Below are 18,994 nucleotides of genomic sequence, written 5' to 3' on the forward strand. Positions count from 1 at the left end.
ACACATTATTCATGAGCTCTTAATGTGAGACGAGACAAACTGGCGGAGCTGATGACAAGTTTGATGAGAAAGGAGGAAAGGAGCAGCTGGTATGTGTGTGTGAGTGCGTCTATGTGAGTGTGTGCGCGTGTTCATACTCAAGTCATTACCAGTCTGTCATGTTCGGCCCGCGCTCACTATGTGATGGGAATGAGCGAACACTGTTGAGCAGACAGTCAGGCTGGCTGAGATTCTGCAAAGAGTCATATTAACAAATGAATGTACAAAGTTTTGCACACACACATGCACGCACAGATGGGCTTAAAGACTAACAAAAGACTTCATTACTGCAAACACTCTATACAGTATGCATACATTTCAATTTCAAAATATTAGGGCTCCCCTTTTTTTTTATTGCACCCACAAGAGGTTAAGTTATGTCTCAGAAACAAGACTGATTACTCAGAAGTCTTATTTGGAAATCTAATTTGGAGGCTCTTGAAGTGTACTGACTATATCGGGAACATCTACATATTTGGACTGATGAATGCGTTTGCCTGGTTTTCAGGCAGCCACTAATTGTTGTTCCTTTTAGCATGTTATGAGCATGTTTTTGAAGAGATCTGACACTTGTTTTTGATGTGCTATCCATTACAATGTACCATGTCTTTTCAATTTCTGTCAAACTTCCCAGATAGGGATGAGTATCAAAGCAAAGTACTTTTTGAGTGAAGACCAAAATCTGTCAGTGGCTACTATAGAATTGTTGATTGGTGTCATGTATCATCAGATTTAGACTTGAAATAGTTAGTCAATAATCAATATTTGGATTTCCAGAAATGACTGATTGAGTAACTTTTAAATTATTTATATCATTGTGAACTCAATAAAATATTTGTCAGACAAAAGAAGCAATTTGAAGACCAGTCTGGACCTGGAAAAATGTGATGGGAACTTCTTTTTACAAATTCCTGTCATTTTATTGACCAAACAATGAATCAATGAATCTTTACAATGACAAGCAGGTTAACTAACTAATAATGATCATTAGTTGAATACTAATCAAAAGCTTGGTGATTATTCGGCTTGTTTATTTGTTCTTTGATAAGATTTTCACTCGCTTAAATCGGGAAACCGTCAACTTTACTAAAACTAAAACATATAGTGAGTAATGTGCCATATTTTATTATATGAAAAAAACATTTACACAATACCTAAACTATGATATCTAAAAAAATACTGGTTCGATATTAGCAACAAAATGTATAAGTTGTTCTGGCATAATTATCAGACGGTACTGGGCTATAAGGCTGTTTTTAGCAGCGACTGGTTGAAAATCCTATCTTGTTGGTACACTCAAGTGCTTGTGAAGGATTCTAATACTGCATTTACTAATAAATATCAGTTTTATCTGAATCAATTCAAGCAAACAACATGAGTAGCAGCAACTAAGAAGGTTCCCTCTCAACAAAAATATTCCCATTCAAGCCTTCACTGTGTGAAGTGTCCCAGATCAAAACATTAAATCAATACTCAGGGTCTGACAGGCTCCATGTGGACAAACGCAAGTAAAAATAGAAATGTTGAGTTCATATTATTCTCTTCAAGCTGAAGGCTTTCACTAATAGCTGTCATTCTTGGTATAAAGGATCATCATTTACCTCCATATCCTAACTAATGTAGATAAGTGTGTGGGACGTTTTCAGTGCCATGAAAGTGCTGTGTAAGTAGGAATGCAAGGTCAAAAAAGAAGAGATGTGCTTTCAGATTTATCCATATCAGTTTAGACATGTCCAATTTATGGGCCTGTCAGCATGATAAACAGTCAGCGCTTGTGGTCAAGTATAGTTCAAAAGTGACCTCTCGTGTTAGGCGGAAAAACAAGTCCTTCAGGCCAGGGCGGGTGAGTTTAACACACCTCTCCAAGACTTGCTGAGCAACATCTTTCGCACCTGTCCGTTTCGTTGTAGAGGATGCCGCGCAAGCCAGCACAACAGCTAGCTGCTCTTTGGTTTAGCTTAGATCAGTGGAGTACAAAGGATATCTCAACTGGGATTTGTCAGGGGTAACTTTTTGTGTCTTCACTTTGATAAGGCATTGCAGCATGAACAAAACACCAGGCGCCTATGAACAGTAAAGAAAAGCCGTCTAGACACACTATTTTTTTCCCCCTCCATAACAAATCCTCTCGTGTTTGTCAAGAGTTCTGTGCTTTGTTGTTTGGTTAACTCCCCTGTGGAATGCTACGCTGTGTCTAGGTTAGGAGTTTGCTCATTACTACTTTATCATCACTAATTAGTCATTGTGATAGGTCTCTCGGACGTGTCTAAAGTTTGGTTCCCGTATGTATATTAGTGCTTAATCATTATTGGTGAGTCATTCTTCAAACTCTCATTAACACTTCAAAGGTTTTTTTGTTCTAGCTGGAGGAGAGATGAAGGAAGGTGTGTGCAAAGAGGACAGGTGCCGCCCTTATGTTCCCCTTCATTCAAACAGATACCTACATTCAATTTTTTTTGCCGTCTCTTGTCCAAATAACCGTGATATCCCTTTCCCTCTGTCTCCTCGTTTCCCTTTAGAAATGCCGCCCCCTGTAGAATATTATAGCCTTGTGTGTGTGCATACTAAGCTACTCATCCACTGAAGACCACTTTGATGTATATTTCACTGCCGTTGCAGAAAACAGATGAATCGTTGGCCACACCGCACAGTGTCAAAGTGAGTGCGAATGTGCCTGCGTGTGTGTGTGTGTGTGTGTGTGTGTGTGTGTGTGTGTGTGTGTGTGTGTGTGTGTGTGTGTGTGTGTGTGTGTGTGTGTGACTCTGCGTATGCACCCTCGTGTTTTCATTGATTCCGCAGGGAGCTGAACAGTGTTTATGTAAATGAGGTGGCATTTAAACATATGCCCCGAACAATTATCTTGAAACAAGTATTTAGCTGCACAAAAACACGGCCATGTTCGGAGTGAGTCAAGTACTTAGCTACAAATATTAAGCCATCATGAGGGGACAGAGGTGAGATGAGCCAACTGGCTCGCCATTTGCCGTGCCAGTTTGCTCATGGGTGTGGGCATCTTAGTGCGCTGTTAATGATGATCATAATAATAAGTGATACAGACTCAGTATCAAAGAGCTCCCCGGGGACGATCAAGCTGGTAATAGCATCTTGACATTTATGGAGTTCGACAAATGTCAGAAAGAAAGAGATTAGTTAAATGTGAGTTAAAGGTGTTTTAAAAAAAGGTGTTTGTGATACAAGCGTAAAGCAGCTGTACAGTTCTTGAGCCTTGTAGCTTCAGAAAAGCTATTTCAGTCACGGCCCCTAATACTGCTGCAGTCACTCATTCATACAGTGTAATGTGAATGCACACACACACACACACACACACACACACACACACACACACACACACACACACACACACACACACACACACACACACACCAATGCAGCCATCAGGCCCTAGTGGAGCAGTTTGAGAGTGAGCAGGTGAGTGCTGCTGAATACTAAAGTCCTGTATGACTGGACCATTCCTGCTGACCACTGCAAAGTGCTCCCACTGATCACCGCTAATGTCCTCCATCACAGGTTACACTCAACACTCTGGAGAGAGAGTGTGTGTTGGGGAGAAAGGTGGATAATTGGGACCGATGGGTGTGATAGGATGACGAGAAATTGGAGGGTAGAGGGGTAGAGTCAGACGGTTGGCATCGATTTGAACACTCTCTCAAGCCTTTATTGACATTTCATTTAGCTAATGAATTCATTAGTGCTTCATAGCATAATAACCTCTACTTGATAACCAGGATGGATCCCCAGAGGATGTCTCTCCCACACACATACACACCTCTGTTTCTTTTTCTTGAGCCTGTTCCCTCCCTGATTATTTGTGCTGCATCGGGTAACTTTTAAATTAACCTTTAGTTTGAGGTGACATAACCTGCCAGTCTCTCAACTTCAGTGCAGCACGCCCTCTGGAATGATGGAGAAACAGATAGGCGTGAGATGTACTGTACAAGCACATTCATCTCTGCCTATGCATAGATGTCTTTGTGCTTCTGTTCGAGTGTGCTTGCCAGGTTTATAGTGCTTGTTCACCTTTGAGATGGAGATGATCTTTATTCAATTTACTGACGACTGAGTCACTCTCTATTTGTGTATCTTTGACCTGCTGCTCATTCGAAAAGCAGTCATGCACACAAACACACACACACAAACCTGACTTGCATGAATTGAAGGAACGTTTTTAAACTCGGTTTTATCAATCACATAAAGGATGATGTTTCACCCACAGGACTTGTGTTTGTACACACTTACAGCCCTCCATTTGGACTAAAAGTTCTGTCAAACTTAAGATGTTTGTTTATGAAATTGAAGAATTTCTTTATTTATGTTTGGGATTGATGCCTGTATGGATGTATGTGGTGCAGAGCTGACCTGCATGAGCTCCGTGTGGGTGTGAGCACTTTTGGAGGGTACCGTGTGGGCTGAGAGTTTTTTGGTAACAGTTTGTCTGCTTCTGTCGTTTTAACATTTTCATCATGGGGTTTGCAAACATCTGTAAAGTGCACATTCTGGTATCAGATGTACAGTATGCTCTGAGCGACACACAAGTTTTAATACATGTGTACATACATGCACGCGCACACGCACACACACACACGGACACCACAGATGGCCAACCTCTCATTTTGTATATTACCTTGGGACAGCTGTTTGTCTGTGTGGTCATTAGCGATCGCAGCATCAGATAATTACCTGGAGACACACCAGCACATAAACTCAAACACACAAACACACACACACACATACACACATACAATTAGTGAGTGTTTGATAATTATAGGATGTTTGATGAACCATCTGGATCACCAGCACAGGTATAAACTGACAGACATGCTTGAAACAAAACCAAAAAACGTGGAAAGCGAGACGACAGGTGAGAGATGAAGAGATGAGAGTGTTTTGTTTCATAGTAATTAGGATGTCATGTCTCATTCAAGGTCTGGTCGTATCCTCTTTTATTGTCCTTGACTCTGCATGCTCTATCTCTGCCTTTTTCTTCTTCTTTTTCACTAAACTATCATTTTTGCCTCTCTATCTCTTCTCCATTCCATTTCTCTAGGCGATACCTTTGTGCCAATCCCCCTCTCCCTGACACTCTTTTTATCTCCCTCTCCTATTGCTTTTTCGTCTCATCTCTCCAGCCCATTCATTTTTTAGCAGGTCAACAGTTCAACCGTTTAGGCCTTTAAATCTTAGTGTCTGTGTGTGTGTGCATGTGTGTGTACAGTATGCCTGTATGGGAGTTTGTGTGTGTGTAGGCAATGGGTGTAATATTGCAGTAGCAATATTGCTGAAAAATCCTTGAAGGAATAAAAGGAAAGTGAGGATGTGCTTAATATTGCAAGTCAGTATTTCTGTTCAGTGTTCTCCATTTTACCCTGCTTTCTATTCTGCTGCTCTATATGGATTCATGCTTTCATCTACTGTAGGAGCGTATGTGGGAAACAATTATAGCTCCATTAACTGAGTGTGCGTATATGCCTGCATGCACATGTGGGTGTGCATGTTACACATATTTGCACCTGTGTGCTTGAATGCCTGCATGTGTCTCCACCACTGACACACAGGTCCGGGGTTAAGAGCAGCTCAGACAAATTAATTATCTCTTCTCTGGAGGAGAGATGACTCACCGCAAGAGAGGCTGCAAACTAGCTCCTCATGGTTGAGCAGAAGCCCAGGAATTACTCCCAGCCTAGCAGAGAGCATGGGGCCTCCTTCTGAAAAAAAAGAAAACTTTGATTTCATTCTCAGCTTGATGTTAAGATCACATTTTTTTCCACTTTTCATGTGCATAAAGCCAATTTATAAAAATAACTGCGACTGAAATAAGTCGAGCAGGCTCGTTGCATTAGATCAACGTGGCAGAGGATTTTTATTGCATAAGACCAAGGCTCCATGTTTTGCATTGCCTTGCCTTGCACAGAATAGGCTGTTATGGTGCATAGTGCGCTGCTGAGTACACAAATACACAAAAAAATACAGATTAAATTCATTGCCTGAATAAGGAGAACTGAGAGACATAATGATTTAAAACCTTTTATATAACGTGGGTGTGTACATAATTATTTGTATGTTGACAATATCATTTGGATGTCTGCCCTTTTTAAAAAAAATGTAATGTTGGTAGGGATTTGTAGACTCTCGAGATGAGGCTTTCATGATTCTGCTGTCTCAGCCACAGCCATTTACCCCTGGCCTTTTCACCGTTCCCCTCTGACCCCTGACAGATAGCCCCGGGGAAAATAAGTGATGAAAAGTCAATGCATTACATTATTATATCTCTGTGTACCTGGGAATATACTGCTTGTATGTGTGCACATAGAGCACAGTACCATTCAGTAGAATGCCCTTGTACATATACACAAACAGGTAGGTAGGCAAAGAAACACCAAGAGCAGAAGCGGGGCAGAGATGCATGTAGTATCATAATAACACCTTGTGTTCATTCTGGTGTGCTCTCATGTTTATTTATCAAAGCAGATAGGACCTACTAGGACATTGTAGCAGCACAGGGTCGGTCACGCATCAGTAACAATGCATCAAATTATACCAGACTTACCTCCACCAGTAGCCCGAGCCATGATGGATAATAATTCATGCCATTTGCTTCAACCAGCCTTCACATCAGCAATGATGCTGAGAACAACCCACCACGATTATCATGAGCAGCAGCATTCCTGCGCTTAGCAGATTGGAGTTGCCAGGCGCCCAGCTCAGCGTTGTGCAGAAATGTCCTGGCTGCGCGCTGCAAGGATGGCAGGATCACAGTGGTCTGCAAGCAGCCTCCAGCTACCAGCCACCAGGCCTTGGCTACCTCCTTTATATGGGCAGAGTGCCTGTTTCCTCTGTCTGTTTGTGTATATATATTTGGTGCTATTGTGCTTGCACATTTCTGCAAGAGTCTGCTATGGGGCCTTCTTACCCTTGCTGTGAGGTATATTCTTACCCTGTGGTACGGGATTAGTCACAAACACTGAATGGGAAGACATGGAAACAGCAGCAGGGGAGGAGAGGAAGAGGAGAGGAAACCCCACAAAGATGAGAGGAAACATGTGGGTGGATTGTGTGAGTGCATGTGAGCCTGCACGCCATGGGTATTCATCAATTTCCCTAAGATTCTCTACTTTTCCTCTGCTATAAAACCCAGAGGCAAGAAGTAAACACAAACTCTATAAGATATCCTTCTCTCTGCCTCTGTTAGTTTTCTCTCTCTGCCATTCCTCCTGTTTCAATCTCTTCTCTCCACATGTAAAATTAGCTTTGTATAATAAGTATAATGTGAGGTCTGGAGGATGTGGAACATATTGTCTTTCATCTCTGACTGTGCAGGTGTTGAAGCTGCTTAGTGCTTGTCTAGAACGGCATAAGCCCCGTTTCTAAATTTTGTATCTTACTTATCTCTTCCAGGTATAACTGAGATGTGTGTTTTTGGAAACAAAAGATGTTGAGCCATGCACTTCACAGAGCAAGCCAAAATCGATCAACTTTGTGTGTTTGGCTGAATGTGGGTGTGTGTTTGTGTTTATGCGTGAGCGTGTGAAAAATAGCAGCGTGTGATTTATGTAAATGAGTGTCATCGGCCGAGGAGGAGGCAGAATTCCCAGGCCTGATGAGTGGCTTAATGATTCATCAGCCTGGCTGAGGCAGGCATCAATAATGGATGACAGAGTGGGTCATGCAGGATTGCTCGCCCCTTGATTAAAGTGCTCCACAGCTAAACGCCTCACTTCCTCCCTCTTTTCACCCTACCTTATGCGAGGATAAATACAGGAATGTGCCGTACTCGCACACCCCCTCACACACACACACACATTTGCACACATGGTCACATAAACCTCCTCCTCAATCTCTTCCTGTACAGCCTTATGTCATCTCACCTCTCACAAGCTTAATAAGCTCTCATCCCTTCTTCATCTTCTCACTCTGCTTCTTTGGTCTTAATCCAATCACGGCGAGTGAAAGAGGAAGAGAAAGGGGTAGAGAGAGTCAGCGAGAGAGCGGGAGAGGGGGGAAAGAAGACGCTGGAAAGCACAGGAGAAAAAAAGGGAAATGAATGCTTTATAATTTGACAGTACAGAAATGAAACCTTTCTCTCTTGAGATAAGACAGCAACATAAATGTTCTTTCTCTCCCCCTCCACACACAGAGCAGAGGGAGTCGCTTTTTCTCTCTGTCTCTCTCTTTAAGCTGTATGTGGGTGTTGGTGTGACAGGACAAATCTCTGTCTATTAGGAGACATAAACCTCTAAACCCAGAGCTACACGGCCATACATACTAATGCAACCATACAGAGGGCTGGATAGAAGTTTGGGAACGATAGCGAGGACTCACTGAGAAAGAAGGAGATCTGGAGAGCAGAGAGATGGAAGTAGGCAGAGCAGGATGTTGAAAGCAGAGAGAGTACTGGTGGGATTTCAATCCCCGGCCAGCACAGGGTCTTAACTGCTACACAATCTTTGAGTACAGCAAAGCCAGCTTTAACAAAGTCGGACTCACGTGCAACACAGGGCAAGTTTAGCGAGTTTGTGTGTGTCTCCCCTGTATCAGTGTGATGACGTTTTACCGCACAGTTCCTTCCAGGCTTCGCGTCTGTAGCATCGTTCATTTTCCATCCATGCACTCGTACTCTAATGTGCCAGAGAAAAGATTACTCACTCTTATTGGCCACACTCATGTAATCCCCTGATAGCACCAATGGGCCACACACACACACACACACACACACACAAATGCTCACCCAATCATAAATGCCTGAAAGACAGCAATCATTCCTCAATTCAGCGACAGCATCAACCGATCGCTCTCGCTCAGCCATCCTCGCTCCCCTCATCTGTGAGTTTGGTGAGATTTAGCCGAGCGTTAAGAGTGCAGCGTGTAATCTGCGATCGCATTAATCCTGTTCTTTAAATCTGTCTCTTCCCAAACTGATTACCTTCATCTTCTTAACTTGTCTTTCACTTTAATCTGTATTATCACACTCTGACACATTACAGTCACAGTTTGATCACTTTAACAGACAGAGACGCAATCCTCTTTGAGGCAATCAATCAGCTGTCATGTCTGGACAGACAGACAGACAGAGTCCTGTACATTTTGTGTGTTTGGTGTGTGTATACCAATTTTTAGCTACACTGTATATCCATTTATCCATGCTGGGGTTTTCAATTGCGTTTGCAATTTAAATGTCAAGTGTGTATGGTCCATATAATTCCATTTTTCTGCCAGCTGGGAGAGGAACGCATTTAATATTGAGATGACATTTAGCAAGAGAGGAGAGAAGCCTGATGGGGACACAGAGGGAGGGACACATTGTGTTATGATCTTTGAATGGTCTGGTATTGGTTTATCTTCCTTTGTTTTTATGTTATCAGTTATTTAGAGCTTTGTTTGGGTGTTCTGTTTGCTGTGTTTTTCCTTGTCTCATGTTATTTAATTATGTTAAGTCAATTCCCTGTTTTATTTCTGTTGGTTATCTCATCATGTTTCATGTTTAGCTTTACTTCCTGTCTTTGTGTGTTTGCCACCTCTTTAATTATCCACACCTGTCCTCCATTAGGCTACTCACCTGCCCCTGATTTTGCCATCAGCCCCTCCCTGTATATACTGTATATACTGTATATACTCCCTGGTTTTCCCTGTTTTTTCTCTGGCAGATCTTTGTTCATCACCGTGTGTTCACCACCTCAATCTTTGTTAAACCCACAACCGTTACACTTATAGCTGAAAAGGGCTTTTAATGCATGGATGGGAAAGCACATATGAGAGACGAACTATGATAAAATACATAGAAATTATTTAAGACCACAGTAGAAAAATACCTGAAATAAATGGACTGAGAAGAGATGAGCAGGTGAAAGAATAACAGAAGAGCAGCTTTCACCAATCTTGTCATGGAAGGCTCTTCTTTGGTCATTTTTACACCGAAGAGAAACCATGGAAAGGGTATCAAAGAGGTGCAATCTACATACAAAGCATACTTACAATATATTTATTGTAGATATGTGTAGAAACTTCAGAGACTGTGCCTAAAGTTCACCTCTGTATCCCCTATACTTACTGTCCTTTGTCTCCCTGTAATTGGTTTATGAAGTTCTCCTTAATGTGCACTGAGAGAAAGAGAAAGGAAATCTTCGCCTTTTAGAGAAACAAATGCAAGTCCCTGAAGAGCGCTGTGAGTGAGTGGAAGGATCATAAAAATACATTTAAATTCACAGAGGAGACCACAGTTTGTAGAACGGCAGGGTATTTTAGGAATTTGCATGCATGCTTTCATGCATTTGTGCTTCAGCCTTGATCCCACCCAACACAAAATGTATCCACAAAACGACTGGAAAGAAACTATGGGTCACGTTTGTTCAAGTGGAGAAAATGTCTTAAGATGTCCCCTGCCTTTTTTTTTTGCCCGAAAGCTATGCTCTGCCCCGGTGAATCACTTTAATTTGTCCTGCATGAGCCAGAGGCTGATCTCACATTGTATTCAGGATGAAATGAACACAGTGAGATTGAGAAAGGAGGGGGAGGATGTTGAAAGGTGGGTAGATTTTAAATGTGGCACCGAATAGGATTGATCAATGATACAGCGCATGAATAACTCTGCGATAATAAGGGAGCCATGTTGAATAAGGAGGAGATAGAGAGAGATAGAGAGAACGAAGGCAGTGAGGGTGGACAGATATTTGGCCTTGCATTGTGATGGACAGAAAATACATTTTGATAGCTTGCTGGTGATCGTTTGATCGGGCTTTGTGACTAATCCTAGACTTATGACTTGAACAGGAGAGCGGTGAGATTTGTTCATGCCACAAGCTTCCTGCTGTTGCCCTAGATGAAAGCAGTAGGCTACAGTTATGACTTTGTGTGCCGTTTGTCTTTTGAACACTTTTTCACCGTCTATTATATTTTAATGTGATATGTCACCTGTTATACACAGAGTGTAACCTGTAGCTTTCTTTTTTTCATCGCAAAAAAATTGGTCTCAGCATTGATGCCAACAGCTGTGTTTAGAGCACATTTATTTTTAACAGTACAAGTGTTACACAGTACAGTAAACAGAGTGTGAAAGCAGTACTTACTGTAAATGTTTAGTGTGACATATTTCTTCTGTTGCTGTTTTTTTTTGCTTGGGTGTATATGATTGACCACAAGGTTAAAGTGCTGACTTTCACCTTCAAGTGTTTCTGGATGAGTGTATGTTCTTATTCAGTAAAAAAAGATAAAACAAAATATTTCAACTTTAGGTCGGTGTAGTAGGACAATGGGAACCACTCGTATGAAAGATTCATTATTAAGTGGCCTGTACAAGTGATCTTCCCGTATTTTGATTTTTCTCTTTGGTACGAACACAATTTACGAGTGGTTCAGACCTGTCGTAGGAGTCATGTGCAAATGTCCAAAATTTGTTTTTCACTATAGTATTGTATGTTTCATTACTTTGAAGTTATTTGCACTAGAAAATCTTATATTAATTCAAAAATTTGACATTTTCCTGTTTGACTCTGCAATTTTAATTATAATACAATTCAAAATTGGCTATTGATGGCATTGTATAACACTACAGTATCAGTATGAACATCTCAAGCTGCAAAACGACTTAACTATTGCACTAATTGAAGTATAATTTGTCTCTGTATATAATAAGGTCATTGAGTAGTGTAACCAGGCGTTTCATAGCTAACCAACTTCTTTTGAATGCCTTAGCGCATCAGGCCCTTGGAAGAGAGCGTCCTAATATTTGCAAAGAGCGATGGCTGGTTCTTCATATGAAAGTTTAAGCAAGTCGTTGTCCATGGGAATATCTTCAGTTGCAATGCCTGCAACTTCACATATAATGAATTATTATATCATCCATTTTCATAATGAAATATTTTGTCCCCATTCCATTGACAGTATGACCCTCAGGTGACACACAATTAACAGCGCTCGTTATTTTTCCCATTCCCTGGCTTAAGCAGGTCACTTACTTCCAATGCCGACGCTTCTATAGAGTATTGATTTTTCTTTATGGATAGCCGTAAGCATGAGCCAAAATCTCAAAACATGTGAAGTTTTATATTCGTTATTCTTTGGTGTCATGTCCATGAAAAAACATTTCTGGACATATAGGCCAGGACAAGTAGCCTTATAGGGTATAATTGCGGCTTTATGATGCTACCCTACAATTCTCATGAATGAACGCTCATTTGCGCACAGGTGGCATTCATCATGTTTACGGTGGTTGTTTACAGATATATGAAGTTAGGAGTGTTTCCTTAATTTGACACGGCTCTCTTGTATATAAGATAAGGATACAAAATGTCCTTGCATGAGGCCTAATTTTCCTAAACATATAGACAAGGCAATGGAGATATTTTTTAGGCAAAACAGTGAGCTTTTCTTAAGTAACCAAATCAGACACTCAATCGAACTGAACATCTGTTTAATTGGTAAGATATTGCTGCACTACAGGCCTGACCAAAGAGGCTACCTACAGTAAGTGTCTGCTTATGTCTATGGGTTTCAAGCAGTCATTGACTGCAAAGGATTTGCAAATACATTTTAAATATGCTGACATTAGTAAAGTTTATGTTTTTTGCAAATGCACAGTTAAACGGATAAACGTATGTTTATGTCTATGTTTTTACCATACTAAATCACTAGAGCACCATTATAACCCTATATATATATATTTGTAGATAGATAGATAGATAGATAGATAGATAGATAGATAGATAGACGGACGGACGGACGGACGGACGGACGGACGGACGGACGGACAGACAGACGGACAGACAGACAGACAGACAGACAGACAGACAGACAGAGATAGAGATATACAAACAAAAACATCCCTTACATCTCGGAGGTTTAAGGATCAGATCCAGGGAGACGCACTCCTCATATGGACGAAACAACAAAGGGCATAGGGCAAATTAGCAAATATAATCTCTTCATCATTTATTCATTCAGTTTGTTTGTCTTGCCTGCTGCTCGACTTAAAAGGTCAGAGGGAGATGGAACATTTGGTTATATTTTGAGCAAGACACAATGGAAAGAGAAAAGGCTGGTGATTCATGGTGTTTAGAGGCTGTTGCTTAAGAAAGCACACAGTTTGTAAGTCACGACACTCCTGACACTGGATCATTGGAATAAACTTTGTACTACTTTGTGTATGTGGTGGTAATTGTGTATTGTGAATTAGCCTTTCTAGTGTCTCCTTCAAAGAGTTGGTTGCTGGCAGTGTGTGAGATGATGCTGCTTACTGTTAATAAAACATCTGTCCTTTTGGCTGAAAGAAACCTCTGACCGTATCTATGGTCAACACATCTGCGGTTTTCGCTATGATTGCTCTATGTGCTTGTTCTAGCCATACTTCTAACTGGCTTTTAATGATCTGGAACAAACAAAGATACACAAACACTATCAGATGGTTTCACAAAATAACGGCTGGGATGTACAACGCAGATACATGCACACACGTCGGATGACTAAATGGGTGGGTACTGGCCATAGAGGCATATTAAAGGCAGTCAAGGGAGATGCATTAGGGCTGTAAATACCAGCTCATTAACACTCACGGATCCTATTTGGCAGTCTGTGTTCCTATGTGTGTGTGTGTGTGTGTGTGTGTGTGTGTGTGTGTGTGTGTGTGTGTGTGTGTGTGTGTGTGTGTGTGTGTGTGTGTGTGTGTGTGTGTGTGTGTGCAAATGTGTCTGTTGCCGAGATCTGCAGGTCATTACAGTAACAAGCAACTTAGCCCTCAGGTCAGCCGTCATTAGCTGCAGAAGAATGGCCAGAAATCAACACGGCACCGCCAGACTCTCCCCGTGTGCATGTGTGAATGCATGTGTGTCTGACGGGGATAATCACAGCAACACTTTAGAGACGGCAGAGAAGAAAACACAGAGCCATTTAGACTGCATGAGGGGGACAGAGCGGGTGCGAACAGATTTGCTGAATTATTTTTTACCACTAATGGAATTGTTTCTATTCATTACAGTGGCCAAGTTAGGGTGATAATTATAGCCAAAGATAATTAAAGACTTAATTGGGCTTGATAAACAGTTATGAATTGTTTATTGAATTGTCCTCACAAGGCACAGTAGCAATTAGAATTTCTCTGAATTCATGAATGTCACTGTGAGTCCCTGTGTCACTCTCATCTCCTCTCTTTATTTTCAAGATTAATTTAATTTTTAAAAAGGCAGATGTCCTTAATGTTTTTGAAGGATCTGGCTGTAGACTCTCAAAATGTTACTTTATGAAAAGCAACCCTAACCTACTGAGGATACAATTACAACATTTTAAGCAAAGGATGTAGTACAATAAATACAGGTGATACGAAAGATTACGCTAATTACAGACCAGTGCTTCATATCAGTCAGCTGATTTTCACTTGTAAAATACTGTTATAATTAACAGTAGCATAATGAGTGGAAGAACACAGCTGGAAAGAAGCAAAGTTTGAAAAAGACAACAATAGTTTCCTCAAAGTAAGCCACATACTTTATCTCCCCCCTGCAGTCGAAGTACTCTTCGGTTAATATATTTGAACAGAGAGAATCTGTTACCATCAGTTATGTTGCTACTGGGCTTTCTTTTTCTCTCTCTGGATTTATTATGCATGCTGAGGCCTATTTTTTTGCTAGTTTGGATATGTTTTGAATTTCATACTGAACCAAGATTGCAATTAAATCGTGTATTGCCATGCTGTTAACAATTATCATATCTGAACAGTTTCATCTCAGTATGTCCAAGCCAACAAATTTCAGTAAGAAGACGCACAAAATGCAATTCTGCAAATTATATTTTTATGTACTCACCACCGACCCATGCACATCTCGTCACAGTTACTTATCCACACATAGTGATAAAAGCATAAAGAAAGAGAGACATAAGGGGAGTGTAATCATCATTTATGTGTAACAAGGTGTCATCTAATCATTTAATAAGGTTGTTGTTATTATTTTTATTTTAGTCTTTTTCTCCTACAGTGACATCCCATTTGTTTAAACCTATATTTGATCTCTCTGTGCATTATGCCCCAGCCAACCATCACGTTTTAACAGGAAATACATCACATTAAGGAGGCAAAATCCTCTCAAAAGAGTGACTATACTATAATATCACTCTGTTAGTCCTCCCTCACACTCTGTCCAGGATAGGAGTCCAGCCATCCATGGAATTACTGTTCAATATTTAATTACAGCTACAGAGAAAGTGACCGGTAAGACGAGTGAAACAATTTAGCACAAGTACAGCAGGTGTCTGGACACTACTTTAATAATTTATTTTAGTGTCATTTATTAAATAATACCTAATTCTGCAAAACAATGTGGCTGCACTGAGCATATTCAAGTCTATGTACAGAAAGTCTTCATCACTCTCAGCATTAAAGTCATTTTTTCCAGTGTTTTCTACGTTATATCCTTTTATTTTCAACAACAAATGTGTGCCTACAAACCCATCTTTTATTTAAAGAACTGCACAGTTTAGTAGATGGCTGAAGAGAAAAAGCAGACCTTTAAAAAATAATAAATAGCTGATATAGTGGCTAAGCTAAATCCAATTTCAGACTTGGCCTCAAACATCCAACCTTTCTCTGTCCTTGAGGTTCCACCTGCAGTCAGCTTAATGACAAGATGTTAGTTTGAGTTTAGTTGTGACAGCGATAAGCACATTATCTAAGGGGCCTTCGTATTCTTTATAGATCAGCGGTCTTGGAGGTCAAGATCACTAGACGTAGAATTCTGAAAAGCTTTTAGTTATGCATATTTGAAATCTCCATACGTCTTTCTACAGTATGCTTACAACTAATGAGGGTGTCATTTTTGTAAGTTTACCATGCGAAAAGCTTAAAAGGGGATTAAAAGGAGATTCATTTCTATTGTTGGGGTTAAAATATGGAACAATGCTGATATAAATGTAATAATGTGTAACTCTTTTTTGGTTTTCAAAAGGACTGTTTATAAAGCTATTTTTGAGGGCTATGAGTCTGAATGAAATATATTTTCTTTTCTTGAGGGTGGCTTGATTAATGGGAAAGTAGACTTTGTCTTTCTAAAGACTTTTTTGTGAATACATTGTATATCATTACTTTCCAGTTCACACATTTTCTAACACTGACATACCACGTGTGCAAAACACTTTAAGCGTGACCTGTTCATTTCCACATAAACTCGGGACATTGGATTACATGCGTGTGTGCCGGAAACTCCAGTTATGGTTCATTACGACTCTTATTTCTGACATAATTTCAGCTATGAAGAGGAATAACATGGCACTTCTCCCATAAATGGAGGATAAGCGAAAATAAAAAAAAGGCTCATCCACATTCACAGCCCCGCACAAACACTCACACACATAATCCTGCAAACAATCACTGTCCGTTTAGGTCTGCAGATATCGGTTGTGCTTTCTCAGCAAACCCATTTATACTAGTGAGATAAATTGAGGTCTATGTTAATTTAGCTCTGGTATATCAGGTTGACAGACTATGTGCGCCTGTGCATGCATAAGTGTGGTAGTGTTTGTGTGGATGTAATTTTGTAAGTATGTCTATGCATTCTGTGTTGGTGCTTAAGGGTATAGAAATCACATTAGGTGTATTTATTTAAGGCAAATGAAAGCGCTCATGTATGAGTTTATGCCGCAGGAAAATGCATGTCAGGATGTCTCTCCAACATAAACAAATGGCTTCTGAGTTCACACACACACACACACACACACACATTTTCTGCTTTCACGCCTTTTCTCATGTACAAACACCCCTCTTTCTGTATAAATTTCTCCCTCTTCAAAATAATTACCCTGACAGAATGTAGAGAGGTGAGAAGAAAGGGTCAGGGGGTACAAAGGCAAGTGCCCACTGAAATATACACATGTATACACATACAATGAGTGACTGAAGACATGCACTTACACAGCTCCTATGTAATCTTGCATAAGCCCAAAGGTTGACAAATACACAGCTTTCAGTATCTCAATCTCTTCATCCTGGCACCACTCAAAGGAAGGCCGCTCTGGGTGATTGGATCATTTCCTGGTCGTGACTTAAGCCTGCAAGGCAGATCGATACCGCGGCACACACACATGCACACACAGAGAGTTGCACAGGATCAATGTATATTAGTTACCTTTCTGCTGATTTAGGTATAGGAGTCCTGTCAGCATGGTCCTTTCTTCAGCCTCCTCTCCTCTTCATCAAATCTGACTGAAAGCCAAATGGAGAGAGAAGGAGGAAGGAGAGTTATTATTTCTGTATGTGTGTTTAAATGTGTGTGTGTGTAGTTATAATATAATTATTATCGTAATTTATATCTGTTAAAAGTGATGACATGATCAGGGATTGTTACTCCGTGATAATAATAAAGCCAGGTGTGTGTGTGTGTGTGTGTGTGTGTGTGTCTGTGAGGGTAGGCAGGGGTCATTTATCCTCTTGCTTGCATTCCTTCTTCTCCTCTCTTTTCCTCTCACCTCTGTTCCTCTGTGCAGGCATATTACTGAAGCAAATTGGGGCCAATAGACTCTGTCACTGCATGACCCAGGGCTCACCAAACAGAGGAGAAACAAGCTAGACAGAGAGAAAAAGGCAAATAGAGGGGATAAAAGGGGAGATAAAGGGAAGGGGAAAAGAGTGTTAGTGGGGGGGGAAAGGGTTGGGAAATCATGAGAGTTATCAAAGAGAGGGAGAAAGAGCCAGGAGATGGACAGAGGGAAGGAAAGAAGCAGAGAGTGAGAGAAAGAAGTGACAACCTCAAATTAAATTCCCATCATGTCAGAGTAGAACAGAATTCAATAGTGTTTATTGGCAGCCCCCAGCCTCAGGGAAATTACATTCTGAAGCAGAGCATGGCATGAATGCACACACACCCCTAAACATGTGCACGCGCGCACACACACATATACGCAAGCAAACACACAATTCTACTGTGCATGTCCTAAGACCAAAAAAAAAGGCCCTTTGGCTGATGTGAGCATGCAGACAAGCGTTTTATCCCCTGAGGTCCATGTGCCATTTGCACTGCATGTGTATCCGTCTGTCAATGCGCCATTTACGCACCTCTATTTGTGTGTATTTGTCTGAAAGTTCTTCACATGCACGGTTTTGCCAGTGTACAAAAGACCAAGTTGTACATTTAGGGAATCTCAGTTTTTCTCTCTGTCGACCACAATTGCCACTTTATCTGCAGGCAGACTAAGACTATTTGCCATTAAAGTACATACACAGGTTTCTATTACAGTGGCTGTATTAAATGTGTCCCCGGGCACAAGTTGCCATGAACACAAGGCTTCAGTGCCTTTGTCCAACCTCCAGCAGCAGCAGCAGCATACTTTAATGGGAAGCTGTTTAACAGTTTTATGCAGAGCACATGTAGAGGCTATTACTGCTGATGTCTCTGGGATGCAGATTTGCTCTAAATGGCTTACAATCTGCCATTCTTTCTACCCCCCTCCCCCAACTCCTCTTGCTCTCTATCTCTGCCCCTCTAACCCTTCATGTCTCGGTCTGTTTATGCCTCTATCTCGACACTCTTTCATTTTTTCTCCCCCTACCCCTGCAACGCACTCACTCGTTCTCTCCTCGTGTCTCTCTTTCTCCAGGAGCGTGCGGAGAGGGCTTTGGGCTGCTCAGTGGAGGATCTGAAGGCTCTTTTCTACTGTGAGCTGTGTCACAAGCAGTACCTCAGACACCAGGAGTTTGACAACCACATCAACTCCTACGACCATGCACACAAACAGGTACATGGGATGCACCAGCACTACAGCTACACACACACACACACACACACACACACACACACACACACACACACTCACTTACACATGCTACATGATAGCACACATGCAGACAATTCTTTATGATCTCTTGTCATGGCGTTAGCTTTCTAAATGTTGACGGAAAGCTGCTTTACATTTCCATGTCAATCTGCCCATTGGGTACAGTTTCCCAGCACGTAACAGCAGGAGTTTG

The 18,994-nt window shown here is 41.1% G+C and overlaps 1 protein-coding gene across 1 annotated transcript in view; it reads left to right on the forward strand.

The window, feature by feature from the left end:
• LOC129109204 (G patch domain-containing protein 8) overlaps nt 1–18,994 on the forward strand; it is a 29,945-nt gene that overhangs the window by 1,070 nt on the left and 9,881 nt on the right. The window contains 1 exon segment of the mRNA XM_054621224.1: nt 18,625–18,762. Coding sequence (XP_054477199.1) covers nt 18,625–18,762 — 138 coding nt within the window.

Source organism: Anoplopoma fimbria, chromosome 20 (genome assembly GCF_027596085.1).
Source record: "Anoplopoma fimbria isolate UVic2021 breed Golden Eagle Sablefish chromosome 20, Afim_UVic_2022, whole genome shotgun sequence".
Taxonomy (NCBI): Eukaryota; Metazoa; Chordata; class Actinopteri; order Perciformes; family Anoplopomatidae; genus Anoplopoma; species Anoplopoma fimbria.